General features: G+C 38.7%; 2 protein-coding genes across 7 annotated transcripts in view; one reads left to right on the top strand and one right to left on the bottom strand.

Annotated features, from left to right (window-relative positions):
• The window catches only part of TRMT6 (tRNA methyltransferase 6), a 69,522-nt gene that overhangs the window by 1,324 nt on the left and 48,741 nt on the right, over nt 1-19,457 (top strand). The window contains exons 1-2 of one of the 3 annotated variants that reach the window (XM_038571659.1): nt 4-119; nt 4,038-4,151. The gene's annotated coding sequence lies outside the window, so the exon portion shown is untranslated. Of the gene's footprint in view, nt 1-3; nt 130-4,037; nt 4,152-19,457 lie in introns of those variants that run through there. The other 2 variants (XM_038571658.1, XM_038571660.1) reach the window with 2 other exon arrangements.
• MCM8 (minichromosome maintenance 8 homologous recombination repair factor) overlaps nt 13,012-19,457 on the bottom strand; it is a 42,489-nt gene continuing 36,043 nt past the window's right edge. For all 4 annotated transcript variants that reach the window (XM_038571652.1, XM_038571655.1, XM_038571654.1 and 1 more), the window contains one exon: nt 13,012-13,381. In XM_038571652.1, the coding sequence (XP_038427580.1) occupies nt 13,289-13,381 (93 nt within the window). In that variant the 3' untranslated portion in view covers nt 13,012-13,288. The remainder of the gene's footprint in view (nt 13,382-19,457) is intronic.

The following is a 19,457-nucleotide window of genomic DNA, read 5'->3' on the forward strand; positions in this document are numbered from 1 at the left end:
CGTCGGCGCTGGACTTCCCGGCGCCCCCGGCGGTCGCGGGAGCGCGTGCCGTTAGGCGCCTTGGGGTGCGCCGGGAGCCGCGGGTCGGCGGCGGCGTGGGCGTCTCTCGGCTCGCGGGGGTGAGCTGAGGTCGGTGCGGGCTAGCAGGGCGGGGCGGCGGCGCGGCCCCATGTGGCTCGGGCCTCACGCTGAAGCCCTCCTGCAGAACGGCCCCCTCCGAGGTGTGGGGGGCGCCCCGGGGCCCTCGTGGGACGTTAAATATTAGTGAGGTCGTTAATACAGGCTCCCTGCCCTTTTGCCTCTTCTGGACGTTTCGTAAACCAAAGACGGGTATTAGGAGATGCCAGTAGTGGCGATTACGGATTGTGTGCCAGGAAAGTGCTTCGTACAGCTAGATTCTAGTGCACTCTCCCATTTAATCCTCCCAGCAACTCCAAAATAGGTTCCTTTTTATTACCTTTACTTTAAAAAAAAAAAAATTTGTTTATTCATAAGAGACAGAGGAGAGAGGCAGAGATCTAGGCAGAGGGAGAAGCAGGCTCGCTGGGGGAGCCGGATGCGGGGCTCCATCCCAGGACCCGGGGAGCAAGACCGGAGCGGAGAGCCACCCGGCTGCCCTATTACCTTTACTTTCACAGATAAGGAAATTGAGGCTTAGAGAGGTTAAGAAACTTGCTTCTTAGAGGAATATGCAGAATAACTAAGAATCAGTTCGTTGTTGACTGATTAGTATCATTATACATTAATACTGCAATTATATATTAATTACTGATGTATTATTATGCATTAACATCGCAGTGTTGCAGAACTGTTTTCTTAATTGAGTTCTGTGTCAAACTGGATTTGAATGGTTTTTGCGGCCTCGCCACCATCCCAACCCCCCCCCCCCCCCCCCGTCTGTGATGACAGACCCACCTTAAACTCTTAGTTCAGGAGAGGAAAAGACCAACTGAATTTGAGAATCATTGTAGATCTGAGTATTTATCAAAAGAAATCTTTAATTACTCATGCATATGCTGAAATACCGACATTGAAACTTAGACTTTTTGTACCAGCAATGTAAAAAGATTAATTTTTTTTAATCATCTCGAAACCAAATATCTACAGTTCTCATACACAGACATCGGATAATCCTGTCAAGTGAGAGAGAATAGGCAGTATTTCAGCCTCTCCTTTGCTTTCCACTCACTGAATTGCCTTTATTCACTCTTTGCACTTCTTACCAATTTAAAACAGTTTCTCATTGTTTCTTGGGATTTTTCTTCTCTCTGCTCCACAGATGTTCTTGCTGCATCCGCCTGTAGTAGTTGGTATAACACGATCTTTTCTCTTATTGTGGTAATCATTTGCCAATATATACTTGTTTCAAATCATCAAGTTAAATATACACAATGATGTATGTCAATCATAGCTCAAAGCTGGAAAAATTTTAATAAAATATAGCAAACTAATATATATATATATTTTTAAAAAGCCACCTTTACTATGGACTACTGATATTACAGCTTATTATAAAGTAGGACGGTAAAGTATCTGGCATTTTGGCCTAAAAGACAATGACCACTTAATACATACAACTGGAAAGTAGGGGTGCTTGGCTGACTTAGTGGAGTGTGTGACTCTTGATCTTGGGGTTGTGAGTTTGAGCCCCATATTGGGTGTAGAGATTGCTTAAAAATCTTTTAAAAATAAACAAAAAATAATGAGTAACAGTGCTTCTAGCAATGCATTTCCCTAACATTTTCAGACAGGAGAATATCCAAATATTAGTCCGATTTCATTTTCTAGAACGTGACAGGTGTCAATAAATGAACAGGATAATCTGGGATGAAGGATGGAGAAAATGCAGAAACCCAGGAAAATAATTCCAGATATAAGATATTAGGTACATATAGTAAATAAAGAGTATAACTATATTTCCTAACATTGTTTGGAGGAGGGCAGAGGAAACCTAAAAATTCTACAGATAGTATTTGTTTTATAATAAGTTCATTTTCTGTTTTATAAATTCTGTAATTGTTCATTTCTAACCAATGGGATGAATAGATGAGCAGCTTACATGTCTGAGGGGATTGGGAATCTCTATCCCTGGAACTGTCCCAAATTTGGGAAAAATAATTAGAAAAATAAGTCTAACAAAAATCCAAATAAAAATAAAAATTCATTATGTAGGGGCACCTGGGTGGCTCAGTTGGTTAAGTGCCTGGCTTTGGCTCAAGTAATGATCTCAGGGTCCTGTGATCTTCTCCCTCTGCCTCTCCCCCTGCCCGTTCTCTCTCTCTCTCTCTCTCTCTCTCATCAATAAACAAAATCTTTTTTTAAAATCCATATGTAGGGGACCCCAGGGTGGCTAAGTCATTTGAACGTCTCCCTTCAGCTCAGGTTATGGTCCTGAGGTCCTGGAATGGAGCCGTGAGTCAGGCTCACTGCTCAACGGGGAGTCTGCTTCTCTCCCCACCCGCCCTCATGCTTGCACGCCTGCATGCACACTCTGAAATAAATAAAATCTTTTTCAAAAATCCGTAAGTAAACTCTTAGGTCTCATGCTTGAAATTAATTTCGAATTTTTATATCTCTACCCTTTTTATTAGTATAATTTTTTTAAAAAGCAAAATATACTAGTCAGGTATCTTATCCCAAGTAATCTAGTCAATCATGTAAGTGCTAATATTAAGAGAACAAAAGAATATGAAAAGAAAAAAGATTGTAAATAATTAACCTTGGATAATTAGCCAGTTGACAGTGTACTTTAGTGCTTTGAAAACGTAAATACCATTTAGAGCCACTAATAGCTATTGTGCAATCACAGCTATACTGTGTTTGGTTCCTTATCCTTTAATTGATTCTTTGCTGAGGAAGTTGTTAGAAATAAAAATCCCACCCATAGAGAGTAGTAATATCTTGCCACTTTTATGCTTTCCTTGGTAAGTTGCAAAGCACTGAAGGGTCTGGTTGTGCTAAATATCAACACATCTTAGGCTTTTGAAAATTCTGCAACCCATTCTTTCTCACTTGTCACTTCTATTTGAAGCATAAGCTTTTTGAAAAAAAAAAACTGTGCCAAGTCTATTATTTTCTACTGATAAATTGACAAACTAGAAACGTGTTTGTCTCCTCATATATCAGACATACAATGAGGCATAGGTTTGTTATTTATAAGTTTTCAGTGTGGGACACACTAAACTTGAGTCACTTTCTGTTTCTTGAGACCAGAAGAAAATAGTGATAATGCAAAGTAGCTTTGCAAATGGATCTCATATAAGTAATAATGATTGGGAGTTAAAGCAAACCAGAAAATTGACATTATTTCTCTAGGAATCAAGTTAAACTTTGTAGGAGTGAGCCATAATCATTGACACAAAAAAGCCAGTAACTAGTAACTTAAATAAGGTACAGGTTTAAATCCTTGTAACTGATAGACCAACAGCCTTAAATAGGAAGGAATAAAATGATTGGGTTTAGATTCAGAACAGGAGAGGGAATTTGTTATAGGGCAAAGCTCCTCAGGACTTGCAGAGATTAGCTCCACCTATACTCTATAATTTAGTTTACTCTTTAACTTACTAAGAGTTTAAAGTATTAAGAGATCTAAACTAATTCTTTTTTCGTCATCTTCTAGTGCCAACTTTTCCTCATTCCTCCCAATAAGAGTACTGCTGGTACTAGAATATATGAACTATCAAGTCTTTACCTAAGAATTTTTATGCAGTCCATTCTTGTAGGAACCTCTAAAAGAAATAAAAATGCTCACGTAGGCAGGCATTATCTACAAATAAGGGAGTAAAATGGTTTTAATATATGGTAATAATGGTTTTAATATATTTAAACCTCTGCCCTTAATAAATATTTTTAAAGTAACAAAGGGATTTTTAATATTAGTGTATGACTTGTTTTATTTTCCATTCTATTCCCCTTTGCTGTCAAAAATTTAAGATTCTTTTCCTTTTTGTAGCTTAGAGACAAAGCTACCTGTTGTTGGCAGCTTTCTGGTGATCACAATGCTGTTTTAATGTTATTATCTATCCTTTCCATTTCAGGACAAGTGACTGAATTTTGGAAAATGAGAAATCACTCCCACTCCCCACTGGAAAAAAATTAAACCAATGCTGTGGACTCCTTCAGTGCTTTACTTCTGAGAGAAACCTTCAAATGTGAGTACAATTTTTTTTCCTCCACAGAATCCTAAGCACCTTAGTTAATTTTAAAAGTGTTCACATAGGGGCACCTGGCTGGTTCAGTTGGTGGTGCATGTGACTTTTGATCTTGGGGTCATGAGCTCAAGCCCTACATTGTGTGTAAAGATTATATAAGAAAAAAATAAAGGGGTTCATGTAATTACCGAAAATGGAATGCAAGTATGAGAGTTTTATATTTTAAAGTGTTTTGGGGGGCACCTGGCTGGCTTGGTCAGCTAAGCGTTCAGCTCAGGTCATGATCTTAGAGTCCTAGGATAGAGCCCCACATCATGCTCCCTGCTCAGTGGGGAGTTTGCTTCTTTCTCTCCCTGCTTCGGTACATGCGCGCTCTCTCTTTTTCTCTCTCTCATATAAATCAATAAAATCTTTAAAAAAATAGTTTTTTCTCTCTCTCATATAAATAAAATCTTAAAAAAATAGTGTTTCTGAATATGACGCATACTCTTCAGCTGTTAATTTCCTACACACACTTCATATTCCTTAAGAATTGAGCAGAGTTGTTCATATTTGTATAAACCATGTCTCCATACAGCTCAGCATTAATTTTTTTTTTCAGTTAAATCAAGTTATTTAATAATGTTATTTCTGGTAAACATGCTGATACATAGGAAAAGAGGGTGTAATGCTGGGCAGCTTGGTACTGATAGCATTAAACATAGTTGTGTTTCCTGACAACATTGGAGTCAGACTAGGTCCCTTCTGACGTTATGAGCAAAAGTAAAGGGCTGGATCCCTTTTGAAATATTTTTCACTGTTTTCTCATTAAAACTGAGATTTTACTCAGTAGAACTAGGTATTACCAAAGTAGGGTCAGCTTGTATAGCTGTCAGCCAGAGTTTGGGATGGATTTTCTGGTACAAAAGCCACCCTCTCAGGATGCCTGGGTGGCTCAGTGGTTGAGCACCTGCCTTCTTTCAGGGCGTGATCCTGAGTGATCCTGGAGTTCTGGGATTGAGTCCCACATTGGTCTCCCTGCAGGGAGCCTGCTTCTCCCTCTGCCTCTCTGTGTCTCTCATGAATAAATAAACAAAATCTTAAAAAAAAAAATAAATCCACCCTCTCTCTTCTGTTCTTGTCCATTCCAAGTCCATTTCCTGGGAGGAAAATTAGATTAAATATGTTCTTTCCCTTTTTCCCACAAATACTTAGAAAACTGTTATATGCCAGCCAGGTACTAGATTCTAGGCAATCTGCACATGTCTCTATTCTCAGAAAACTTACATTATTGGACCCTAGCCCCTAAAAGATTAAAAAAAAAAAAGCCTTCCATGAGATGTTTTCCAGGCCTCCTATATAAACTGGCGAAAACTCTAAAAAAATATGCAACACAAATTTCATATAAAATTTTAAAGGATGATGATTGTAGCCCAAGAGCCCTTTCTCCTGCAGTCACATCTTCTGACACTGTCCCCCTCCTGCCTCCCTCTGCCACTTTTAATGTTCCTTCTGATTATCTCAGGCCGGCTCCCCAGTATGGAGTTTTTGTGAATTCACTATAAGTATCTATACTCATAACTAGAAGTATTGTATATGATCTGGGTGGAGTGCTTTGGATAGGATGTATGCATGAGGGTTTAGTTGCAGGAAATACAAATCCCTTGTAGCCGCGGTAAAAACAAGGATTGCAAAATGGAATTGGGTGCTTGTGATATTGTCAGAAGGGCCGGAGGAGTGGGTGCTTCATGGTGGGTCTCCAGAACTGACTCTCAGAAAAATGTTGCAGATCTGGCTTGCCACAGAAGCTTCTACCCCCACAGCAGTGAGAAAGGTGGAGAATGGGGTGTGCTGCCATCACACCACAGCTGCTTCTCAATGGTTGGTAGAATTCTGCTGCAGAGAAACTAAATGTCTCCTCAACTACACATGCCACCAGAAAACAACAGGCAGGGGGAAGATTGTTCTCTTCACATCCACCTCCAAATCTCACAAAGGATGTCCAGTCCCTGCAATCCAACTCAAACTCAGAACACCAGCTGCAAAAGGAGTTTGGGAAGTGTCATTCCTTTGCTTCCCAGGCTCTGCATGGCAGATACATGAGGAGGGAGGAATGAAAGTTAGTATCAAATCACTGTATTTACAACATTCATCACTTTGGCTAGGCAATATACATCTACAAAATTCTACCGATTCATAACCTGTGTAACAAGAGCAACTACAACAGGTTCATGCAAGAACCACATTTCTCTCCTTTATAAAAGGAGAGTTGTTTGTGCAAGCCCATCACTGTGTGGTGCATATTCCTCTTCTGTTTCAGCTACATTCTCACCCTGATAACCTCTTCCAAAGGACTAAATTATCAAGTTAATTATCACCGATGCATTTAAAACACTAGAGGAAAATAAGAGGGTGGGAAGCAAATTGAGTAATGTACAGTGCAGGCCTCTCCACAACTGCACATGAGGTTGTTAACGTTTAAAACGGTCTTCCTCCATTCCCATTCCTTACTCCCTTTCCATCTCAGCTGCTCTGGATTCTTTACCTGATAGAGTGACTCAAAGCCTCATTCCTGAGGAGTCTGAGCCTTTAGAGATCATGCCTATAGCCTTCCACCACTCCTTGCTGGTGGACGTGTATATAGTAAGAGCTGCCCCAGAAGATTCTTTAAGATTCAGAAATCTTAGAGATTTCTGCCTCTATTTGTAGGAGTGACTCAGTTCCCCCCCCTCATTCTCAGGTCTGGCATTAATCCTCTTTTTTTCTTCTTCATAGGCTTAAGAGCCCAGTATGTTTTGGTGGCAGTTTCAACTCCCAGTTCAGTGCAGGCATTGCTGTGTCCTCTGACAGATGTATTCCTCCTTTATTATTTTTTTTTTAATTTTTATTTATTTATGATAGTCACAGAGAGAGAGAGAGAGAGAGAGAGAGAGGCAGAGACACAGGCAGAGGGAGAAGCAGGCTCCATGCACCGGGAGCCCGATGTGGGATTCGATCCCGGGTCTCCAGGATCGCGCCCTGGGCCAAAGGCAGGCGCTAAACCGCTGCGCCACCCAGGGATCCCTGTATTCCTCCTTTAGATAGAAGGACCTCTAGCTAGTAAAGCCCCATTTTATGGGGATTCAAAACAAAAACGTTATGAATGGTCATTAGAAGAACAGTGAAACTGTTCTAAAATTTGCATCTTGTTTCCTAGGCCCACGTATTCTGGCTGTGGGAGAAACAACCATAGAGTGGTCACTAGCTTGGAGAAGTTCACATAGAACAGTACCCCAGACTTACAAGGTGTTGCACCTAGCTGGCATGATAACAGAATCTTCATTATCTGTTCCAATGTTCCCTAGGGCCAGATGCTTTTGGTTAAATGAGGTACATAGTAAAGACAGTAGCATATGAACTTCAGCCCATTGCCTTATTTCTTCAGTTGTAAAGTGACTTTATCAGGGGTAATACTATGTGGGATATCATGGTGGTGAATAAATTGAATAAATTCACATATGGCATTGTTCAGAGAAGCAAGGCAGGAAGGACATCCAAAATAAGCTCCCTGCTCACCCCCAGTGAAAACAAATTGCTGCCTCCTAGAGGCCCAGTGTAATTGATCAAACACCAAGTGGCAAGTTAGTCCCCTTGAAGCATGGTACTGTTATTTCAGGATAGATTGCTCCACTGGCTGATTAGATACTCAGCAATGGTGATAGTATATGTCACCCTTGGTGAGGGGAGGTTCAGGCTTGGTGAGCGTAAGCCAACCTTGGCCTCATGGTCACTATGTTCATGAATTCATTGAGCAAGGACTCGGGAGGCGAGAGAAAATGACTAGCTGACATTCATGGAGTAGGTGAATCCATTGAATTGTGAAGCTCCTTTACAATGCTCCTTTAGTGAGCATTCACATGGACTGAGATATTCTCATGCTCAGAGCATATTCTGAGAAGCTCATTCACACGCCTCTTCCCCAGACTGACTTTCACTCAGCAAATATTTACTGTGTGCCTGTTACATGCCATGTACTGCTATAGGAATGGGAGATTTAACAGTGAAGATGATAGTAAAAAAAAAATTCCCATCCCTACGGCTTACATTCTAGTGGGACTTAAGGAAACGGGCATGAAAAAGACTACCTAGTATATTAGATTGTATTGTTTGCTACAGAGAAAGCAGGGAAGGATGATAGAGTTGGGGGGAGTGCAGTTTTGAACAGTGTCTAAGAAAGATGGCACTAAGAAGGTGACATTTGAGTAATGACCCAAAGGAGTTGGGAGGATGAGCCATGTGGCTCTCTGGTGGAAAAGCATGTTGGATGGCAGAAACATGTGCAAAGGACCTCAGGTAGGAAATATGCCAGGCATGTTTTAGGACCAGCAGAGACCAGTGTGGCTGAAACAGAGTGATTGAGGAACATGAGAGCAGTGAGAATTGAGGTTAGAGTGTGAACATGGGAAAAGGTGTGAAAGACATTTTTCTATTTAGTAGCTGCTCCCCTTAGCTACACCCACTCACCCACCTCCACCTCCACACAGCTCTAATCTACAGTGGTATTCTGAGTTTCCTGAGATTCATGTTAGCTCACAGGTAATACATGACATTTGTTTTTAGGCGTATCTTGCATACAACAGTTTGTGAACTCATCTGAGTCTTTTTGTTTCAATAGATGAGTTGAGTCCATTTGCATTTATTAATGTGACATATTTAAGGTGACTTTTGTCGTGAATATGTTGGGCTATTTTAAAACTTTTCCTGATGTAATGTTTTCTTGTTCTGTTTTTGTTTCTTTTCTAAAGTTTGTACCTGGGATTTGTTTTAATCAGGTATGGTAAGTTCACAGACACAAGACAATTGCTTTTGAAAGCATTAATTATATTTACCAACGGAAGGGGGCATACTGTTCCACAAAGGACCACATGGGGAAGCACCCAGGTTGGTCAGGAGGCAAGAGGGAGGGGAACGCTAGGCCTTTATTGCTGTGGTTGTGGGAAGTATTTAGGTGGGGGATATCCCCTACTGGGCAGGAAGTGAAACAAAAATGTTGGGGTTTGTGGTTAGAGGGTTAGTTGCAAAAGCTGGGATCACAGAGGAGATGTAAATAAGTTTGGTCTTGTGATTAATGGAGGCCAAATAGACAACCCAATATGGAAGAAAACTGGAAGAGATTCTCCTGATAATTTATTATCATCTTTTTCCCTATAATTTTATATAGTTGTTATAACCTTTGAGTTTTTAAACAGTAGTTTTCTTCTTTAATATAATGTAATATATTTATACTTTATATATATACACACACACATGAACAAACTATATATTACATATCCTTGTCCTGTCTCATCTACCACTTTATTTTGATGTTCTGTCTTTTGTGAAATATGCTTTTAATTCTATTAATAGATTTATCAGCTTTATGTATCTTTTAAGCCCCACCCCAGCCTTTAAAGATGAAATCGTATTTATACCATTTTCTCCCTCCTTTTTTTCAGACTCATATTTACATTATGTTCTATGGCAATCATTCCCACATTTATCTAGTTTTTATCTGACAGATAAACAATGTACATTGCCGGTTTTTCTTCCTGTTCATCTAGTTTGCTATTATTGGTCATATTTTAGTAGATTCTACAAGAATGGCTCACTTTCTGAGTTCCTGTATGTTAGGAAGTGTTTTTTGGCTTTATACATGAATGGTATTTGTCTGGCAATCGAGTACCATTTGAACACTCTCCTAACAAATGAGAAAGCTTGGTTTTATTGGTCTTGCCTCACTAAAGCAGAACCCAAAAACTTCCCTAGCATTCTATGGAAGGGACATTTAATCTAGCCTTCTTCAATCAGATGTTTCTAAATGAGATTTCTATTTCAAATGCAGCAATTTAAGGAGACCCCATGAAGAACACTTTGTTGCTCTTTTGGTGTGTGTGTGGGGGGGGACATTCTTCCACTTTTCTGCAGGGGCAGTCATTTCCCAGTGTCTCTAGTATAGAAGTGGCACCAGTGGGCTGTGGAGGCACAGTACTTTCCTCTAGGGTGTGCAGCAGTAGAGTGGTAGTGGCTTCCTCTTCAGGTCAGTTCTAAGGCATGGTTTTAGAAAGTGCTCCTTGCAGCATAGAATTTTGGTCCACCAATCTTCCAATAATTCTGTGAGCTAACCAAAATTCTTTAAAAAAAAAAACAAAAACCATAAAACAAAAAAAAACCCTCATTTTCCTGCTTAATCAAGTCAGTCAGTTTCTGTTGTTTGCAACCCAGATGCTGCAAATTATAGCCAAGTGGGCCAAGTCTGACCCACTACCTATTAAGTAATTCTTAAGAATTAAGAATATTTAGCATTCTCAGAATGAAATTTTTATGAAATTCAGATTTCAATGTTTGTGAATACAGTTATATTGGAACACAACCACACCCATTTATTATGTATGGCTGCTTTAGAGCTAAAATGACTGAGTATTTGCGACAGAGACCAGAGCCCAGAAAGCCAAAATTTTCACTATTTGGCCCTGTACAGAAAAAGTTGGACTCTTGGTTTGCAATTAAGAAATCTGACTAAAACATCTGGGTATAAATTCTTTCTTAAAAACCTTGTAGGCATTGCTCTATTGTTTTACTGATAAATATTGCTTTAGAGAAATTTGAGAACAGCCAGATTTTTTTTTCTCCTTCAAGGTAGCTTATCTGTGTGACTTCTCATTGAACCTCTCTTCTGTTTCTGTACTCCAGCAAGATCCTGAGAAGCTGCTGCTGTCAACCTGTATGCCATATTCACACTATTGCACAGGGTTTTACTTTTTGCCCCAAATGGAGTATATAGCTTATTTTAAGAGAAATACTTTGTTGGTTTATTCTACAGTATTCACCACCAGACATCATCTCAGCCTCTTCCCTCTTGTAAGGCTACCTAGATCATCCTCATAGTTTTTGGCAGCTTTTCCTAGTATGTTAGAGTTTGGGGGTTCAGTTGTTTCCTGGTTCATAGAAGATGCACTATATATTTTTATCCTTCAGTTTCCTTATTAGTTTTGAGCAACTTCACAGGAGCGAAAGGGGAGAATGCCTCCATCTTGTTGCTAGAAACCTTTTATTCTCTTGTTATTTTTCGTATTTTTTTTTTAAATTTTTATTTATTTATGATAGTTACAGAGAGAGAGAGAGGCAGAGACACAGGCAGAGGGAGAAGCAGGCTCCATGCACCGGGAGCCCGACGTGGGATTCGATCCCGGGTCTCCAGGATCGCGCCCTGGGCCAAAGGCAGGCGCCAAACCGCTGCGCCACCCAGGGATCCCCCGCTGCGCCACCCAGGGATCCCTATTTTTCGTATTCTTAAATAAAGTTGGTTACCTACTTTAAGTTCTGTGTCCCCATTTATAAGTGGTATAATCACCCACTGTATGTGTATCCAGCATACGGGTATGTGTCAAAATCAGTCCTACCTGCTGGGACAGAAGCAGCAGAATAAAGCAAAATCTTTGTCCTTACAAGGCAGAACAAGAGATGGTAGCTTGGTCCAGAGTAATGGAACTGGAAGTAACTAAAAGTGCTGAGTGAATTTGCTGATGGACTGATAAGAAGATAAAAGAAAAAAAGAGGTAAAGATAACACCAATATTTTTGGCATGAGAAACCACCAGGATAGTTATTAAACATAAAATTTCAGAATACCTGGGAAAAGAAAGATCCAAGTACCTTCCCAAGAAGAGAAAAAAGTTCACATGCCAAGAACAAAAATCATAATGGCCTTGGATTTCTAAACAGCAACACTGAAAACTAAAAACAATAGAGCAACATCTATTTTTAGTCTTACAAACTAAAATTCTATACCCAAACTATCAATTCAGGGGTAAGGGTAGAATTTGCCTTATGAACTTGTTCTCAGGAAGCTACTAGAAGATGGGTTCTACCAAAAGGAGTCAGTGAAACAAGAAAGAGGATGACATAAAAGCCAGGAAATGGGACAGAAAATGAGAAGTCTCAAGATGATAGCTGTGTAGTTCAGACTGGAAAATGCTAGAGAAATCCAGAAGAGGTTTCAAAGAAGTTAAAATAGATTTGATTTGTTTGCATGTTCTGAGAGGAGACTTAGACGTACAGTGGAGCCTCAGGACCAAATTAGTGGTAGATACAGAGAAAGCTAAATAGCTGAAAAACAAATTAATTATTAACTCTAAGGAAAACAAAAGTCCAGTACCAGAAAGGAAATGAGTAATATTCAATAGTCATAATAACGTTACGGCTAAATATAGATTTAATGAAAACCAAGACATATAACTAAACTGGAATGAAATGGGAAAGTGTGTGTGTGTGTGCACGTGTGCAGAGGGTTTAGAGAAGAAGAGCATCTCACCTTCTGTGTGCTAAGTTAATGAGGCTCCTTAGTTTTTTTTTTTTTTTTTTAAATCTTAATTTCTTTTTTTTAACTTTATTTATTTATGATAGTCACAGAGAGAGAGAGAGAGAGAGAGAGGCAGAGACACAGGCAGAGGGAGAAGCAGGCTCCATGCACCAGGAGCCCGACATGGGACTCGATCCCGGGTCTCCAGGATCGCGCCCTGGGCCAAAGGCAGGCGCTAAACCGCTGCGCCACCCAGGGATCCCTCCTTAGTTTTATATAAGTCTTGCACAGCTATTGACTTAAAACAAGTACATATTTAACTTTGGTAATACAACATAATATAGTTTAAAATTTTTTTAGTAGCTAAGATGTTAAATATGTCAATAAAAATTATCTCCAATTTTTTTTGGAACTGAAAGTTGGTTTCAATTTATTTCTAAAGGTATTCAGTTTTTGTGTATCAGAACTAATTAAACATTAAGATGTAATTTTGTAAATACTTACCCAGATGGACATTTAATATGAAAAACTATGAAATATTTATAAGAATAAAAGAGGTCAAAAATAACAATATGAATAATATATATTTACATCATTAAAATATAAACATTTTTAATCTTTCAGAGGAGCTGTAAAAAATAAACACCTAACTTTATCACTTCTTAAAAATCAACAGTCTCTTCGTATTACATTAGTTTTAGGACATCATTTTCCAGAGAACAGTATTTTTTTTTTAACATATTGTTTATTAATGAGATGGTTTGTTTGTTTGGTTATTTATTTATTTATGAGATGGTTTTGAACTGCTAATAATCCTAGGAGGTCCTGGTTCGGTAGTCCACTTACATAGTTTGAAGCTGATAAACCTTCGGGCCTTTTTTCAAGAGGTAACCTTGGTCATTTAGTGATCCAATAAAATTTTCAAAATCAACAACCTGGAATAAAGTATCAAAAAAACAGCCCATTAAGTAATATGCAAAAATATGATTTATAAAATGAATCACTCAAACAGAAATAAACATTTCTCAAGTTTCTTGGGCAAATACATTTATTTGTACTTCCTCATAGAGAAAACTGCTTACATATAAGCCTTTAATTTTATTATGATTATATTCTAGTTGATTAGCTGAGCTAATAAAAAAAAAAAAGCAGAAACTTCATTATCCAGAGTATTTTTTGTATTTGTTTTAGATTAGCTTCAAAAACAAAATTAGAGTAGCTTCAATTTTGAAATTTATTAGGCAATTTTCCATATAAACTTTTACATGCTTAAAGTTGTATTACATCCATCTTCACTAAAACTTTTAAGTAGGTAGAGCTGTCTGGCCCCAGGAATTACAGCTATCAAATCATTCTGAACACCTGTGAACTCAGCCAGGGATCTAAGAAAAGAACTGCAATTCTACAAATAGAAAAGCAACCAGTTTCTGCAAGAATGACAAAACAAAACCTCACTTCAAGAAAGAGAATAAGAGGCAGTACTGACTGCCAGGGACCTAATCAGTATGGATATAAGTAAGATGTCGGGACTAGAGTTCAGAATAACAATTATAAAGATACTAGCTGAGTTTGAAAAAAAGCATAGAAGACACTAGAGAATCCCTTTCTGGAGAAATAAAATAAGTCAAAATCAAAAAGGCTATAATGAAATGCAGTAAAAATGAAGGCTCTAAACGCTAGGATAAATGAGGCAGGAGAGAGAGTGATCTAGGAGACAAAATGATGGAGAATAAAGAAGCTGAGAAAAAGAGAAACTACGACTGGATCACGAGGAGAGAACTCAAGAAATAAGTGATACCATAAAGTGAAATAATATTAGAATAATCCCAGAAGAAGAGGATTCCAGAAGAGGAAAGATAGAGAAGGGTAGAAGGTACAGTGGAGCAAATTATAGCTGAGAACTTCCCTAATCTAGGGAAGGAAATAAGCATTCAAGTCCAGGAGGCACAGGGAACCACCCCCTCAAAATCAAAAATAGGTCAACACCTCGGCATGTAATAGTGAAGCTTGCAAATCTGAGACAAAGAGAAAATCCTGAAAGCAGCTTGGGGCAAGAGGTCTGTAACCTAAAAGGGTAGAAACATTAGACTGCAGTAGGTCTATTCAGAGAGACCTAGCAGGCCAGAAAGAACTGGCATGATATATTCAAGGTGTTAAATGAGAAAAATATGCAGCCAAGAATACTTTATCCAGCAAGGCTATCATTCAAAATAGAAGGAGAGATAAAGAGCTTCCAGGACAAACGGAAACTAAAAGAATTTATGATCACTAAACCAGCCCTGCAAGAAATATTAAAGGAGATCCTTTATGGGAAGACAGAGCCCAAAAGTAACATAGACCAGAAAAGAACAGAGATAATAACTGAAACAGTGACTTTACAGGTAATACAGTGGCATTAAATTCATATCTTTCAGTAGTTACTCTCAATGTAAATGGGCTGAATGCCCTAATCAAAAGACACAGAGTATCAGATTGGAATAAAACAGCAAGACCCATGGATATATTGTCTGCAAGAGACCCATTTTGGACCCAAAGACACCTTTAGATAGAAAGTGAGGGAGTGGAAAACCATTTACCATGCTAATGAACACCAAAAGAAAGCTGGAGTAGCAATCCACATGTAAGACAAACTAGATTTTATTTTATTTATTTATTTTTAAAAAATGTTTATTTATTTATGATAGTCACAGAGAGAGAGAGGCAGAGACACAGGCAGAGGGAGAAGCAGGCTCCATGCACTGGGAGCCCGATGTGGGATTCGATCCCGGGTCTCCAGGATTGCGCCCTGGGCCAAAGGCAGGCGCTAAACCACTGCGCCACCCAGGGATCCCGACAAACTAGATTTTAAACCCAAGACTATAATAAGGGATGAGGAAGGACACTCTATCATAATTAAAGGGTCTATTCCAACAAGAAGATCTAACAATTGTATTTATGCCCCTAACATGAGAGCAGCCAATTATATATACCAATTAGTAACACAATTAAAGAAACACATCAATAATAATACAATAATAGAAGGGGACTTTAACACCCCACTCACAGCAATGGATAGACAATCTAAGCAGTAGATCGACAAGGAAACAAGGGCTTTGAATGACATACTGAACCAGATGGACTTCACAGAGATATTCAGAGCATTCATCCTAAAGCAACAAAATACATATTTTTCTTGAGTATATATGGAACATTCTCCAGAATAGATCATACTGGTCACAAATCAGGTCTCAACTGATAGCAAGAGACTGGGATCATTTCCTGCCTATTTGAGACTTGAATTCAATCAGAAGAGATGTGGAAAGAATTCAAATCCATGGGAGGTTAAAGAGCATCCTACTAAAGAATGAATGGGTCAACCAGGAAATTAAAGAAGAATTTTTTTAAATTCATGGAAACAAATGAAAATGAAAACATAACCATTCAAAACCTTTGGGATGCAGCAATGGCAGTCCTAAGAGGGACATATATAGCAATACAAACCTTTCTCAAGAAACAAAAAAGGTCTCAAGTACACTAACCTTATACCTAAATGAGAAAGATAGCAAAGAAAGCCAAAACCCATCAGGAGAAGAGAAATAAAGATTAGAGCAGAAATCAATGAAATAGAAACCAAAAGAATAGTAGACTAGATCAACGAAACTAGGAGCTGGATCTTTGAAAGAATTAATAAGATCAATAAATCTCTGGCCATACTTATCAAAAAGAGGAAGGACCCAAATAAATAAAATCATGAATAAAAAAGTAGAGACCACAACCAATACCACAGAAATACAAACAATTCTAAGAACATATTATGGGCAACAATATGCCAAAAAATTAGGCAATCTGGAAGAAACGGATGCATTCCTAGAGATGTATAAACTACCAAAACTGACACAGGAAGAAATAGAAAACCTGAACAGACCCATAACAAGCAAGGAAATTGAAGCAGTAATCAAAAACCTCCCAACAAAGAGGAGTCCAGAGCTGATGGCTTCCCAGGAGAATTCTACCCAACATTTAAAGAAGAGTTATACCTATTCTACTGAAGCTGTTTCAAAAAATAGAAATGGAAGGAAAACTTCCAAACTCTATGAGGCCAGCATTACCTTAATCCCAACACGAAACAAAGATCTCACCAAAAAGAATTACAGACCAATATCCCTGATGAACATGGATGCCAAAATTCTCACCAAGATACTAGCCAACAGAATCCAAAAATACATTAAAAGGATTATTTACCATGACCAAGTGGGATTTGTTCCTGGATGCAAAGGTGGTTCAACATCCACAAATCAACTGATGTGATACACTACATTAAGAAAGAACAAAAACATATGATCCTCTCAATAGATGCAGAAAAAGTATTTGAGAAGGTACAGCATCCTTTCTTAAAACTTTTCACAATGTAGAGGTAGAGGAAATATACCATAATATCATAAAAGCCATATATGAAAAGCCAGTGAATATCATTCTCAATGGGGAAAATGCAGAGCTTTTCCCCTAAGGTCAGGAACACGACAGATATATACGCTCACCACTGTTGTTCAACAGAGTACTAGAAGTCCTAGCCTCAGCAATCAGACAAAAAAAAAGAAATAAAAGGCATCCGATTCAGCAAAGAGGAAGTCAAACTCTCACTCTTTACAGATGACATAATACTCTGTGTGGAAAACCCAAAGGCTCCACCCCCAAATTGCTAGACCTCAAACAGGAATTCAGCAAAGTGTCAGGATATAAAATCAATGCACAGAAATCAGTTGCATTTCTATATACTGGCAATGAGACAGAAGAGAGAAATTAAGGAGTCGATCCCATTTACAATTATGCCAAAAACCGTGAGATACCTAGGAATAACATAACCAAAGAGGCAGAGGATCTATACTCAGAAAACTACAGAACACTCATGAAAGAAACTGAGGAAGACAGAAAGAAATGGAAAAACGTTCCATGCTCATAAACTGGAAGAACAAATGTTGTTAAAATGTCTATGCTACCTACAGCAATCTATACATTCAATGCAATACTATCAACTTTTTTCACAGAGTTGGAACAAATAATCCTAAAATTTGTATGGAACCAGAAAAGATCCCAAATAGCCCAAAGGAATGTTGACAAAGAAAACCAAAGCTTGTGGTATCACAATTCTAGACTACAAGCTCTATTACAAACTTGTAATCATCAAGACAATATGGGACTGGCACATAGATCAATGATACAGAATAGTAAACCCAGAAATGGACCCTCAACTCTGTGGTCAGCCAGTTTTCGACAAAGCAGGAAAGAATATCCAATGGAAAAAAGACAGTCTCTTCAACAAATAGTATTGGGAAAATTGGACAGCCACATGCAGAAAAATGAAACTAGACCATTTTCTTATACCATACACAAAAAACAGACTCAAAATGGATGAAAGACCTAAATGTGAGACAAGAATCCATCCAAATCCTAGAGAAGAACACAGGCAGCGAATTCTTCAACCTCTTCAACCTCAGCTGCAGCAACTTCTGGCTAGACACGTCTCCAAAGGCAACGGAAAAACAAAGGCAAAAATGAACTACTGGGACTTCATCAAGCAAAGGAAATAGCTGACAAAACCAAAACAAAACCAACAGAATGGTTGCAAATGTCTTATCAGACAAAGGGCTACTACCCAAAATCTATAAAGAACTTATCAAACTCAACATCCAAAGAAAAATAATCCAATCAGTAATGGGCAGAAAACATGAACAGACGTTTCTCCAAAGACAACAGATGGCCCACAGACACGTGAAACAATGCTCAACATCATTCGGCATCAGGAAAATACAACCAAAACCACAATGAGCTATGACCTCTCAGACCAGTCAGAATGGCTAAAATTAACAAGTCAGCAAACTACAGATGTCAGCAAAGATGTGGAGAAAGGGGAACCCTCTTACGCTGTTAGAATGCAAGCTGGTGCAGCCACTCTGGAAAACAGTATGGAGGTTCCTTAAGAGGTTAAAAATAGAGCTACCCTATGAGCCAGCAATTGCATTACTAGGTTTTACCCCAAAGATACAAATGTAGTGATCCAAAGGGGTAATTGCACCCCAGTGTTTACAGCAGCAATGTCCACAATAGCTTAGTTATGGAAAGAGCCCAGATGTCCATCGACAGATGAATGGATAAAGATGATGTGATATATACAGACACGTGCGCACACACGCACAATGGAATACTACTGAGCCATCGAAAAAATGAAATCTTGCCATTTGCAACAATGTGGATGGAACTAGAGGGTATTATGCTAAGTGAAGTTAGTCAATCTGAAAAAGACCATTATCATATGATTTCACTCATTTGTGGAATTTAAGAAACAAAACAGGATCATAGGGGAAAGGAGGGAAAAATAAAACAAGACGAAATCAGAGAGGGAGATAAACCATAAGAGAAACTGAGGGTTGATGCAGGGGAAGGGGGTGGGTGTATAGGGTAACTGGGTAATGGACATTAAGGAGGGCATGTGATGGAATGAGCAGTGGGTGTTATATAAGACTGACGAATCACTGACCTCTACCTCTGAAACTATAATGCACTATATATATTAATTTAATTTTTTTAAATAATTTCTTCCTTGTATGCTCAGTGTTGTTGTTTTTTTAAGATTTTATTTATTTATTCATAGAGATGCAGAGAGAGAGTAGCAGAGACACAGGCAGAGGGAGAAGCAGGCTCCATGCAGAGAGCCTGACGTGGGACTCGATCCAGGGTCTCCAGGATCACGCCCTGGGCTACAGGTGGCGCTAAACCGCTGTGCCACCGGGGCTGCCCTGAATTTAAATTTAAAAATGTAAAAACAAAACAACCCCACAAAGATGTTAAGATGACTTGCCCACAAGGGATTGTCAGAAAAACATGGAAAGTGAATCTTGCTGTATTTTGAAATACTCCAGAAAAGCCTATTCCAACCTTTTCATCCAAATCTTTATTTTTTTCAATCTCCATTTTATTAATTCCAGTATAGTTAAGTGTTATATTCAAGTGTACAATGGAGTGATTCAACCATTC

The sequence above is a fragment of the Canis lupus genome, chromosome 24 (assembly GCF_011100685.1).
Source record: "Canis lupus familiaris isolate Mischka breed German Shepherd chromosome 24, alternate assembly UU_Cfam_GSD_1.0, whole genome shotgun sequence".
Classification (NCBI taxonomy): Eukaryota; Metazoa; Chordata; class Mammalia; order Carnivora; family Canidae; genus Canis; species Canis lupus.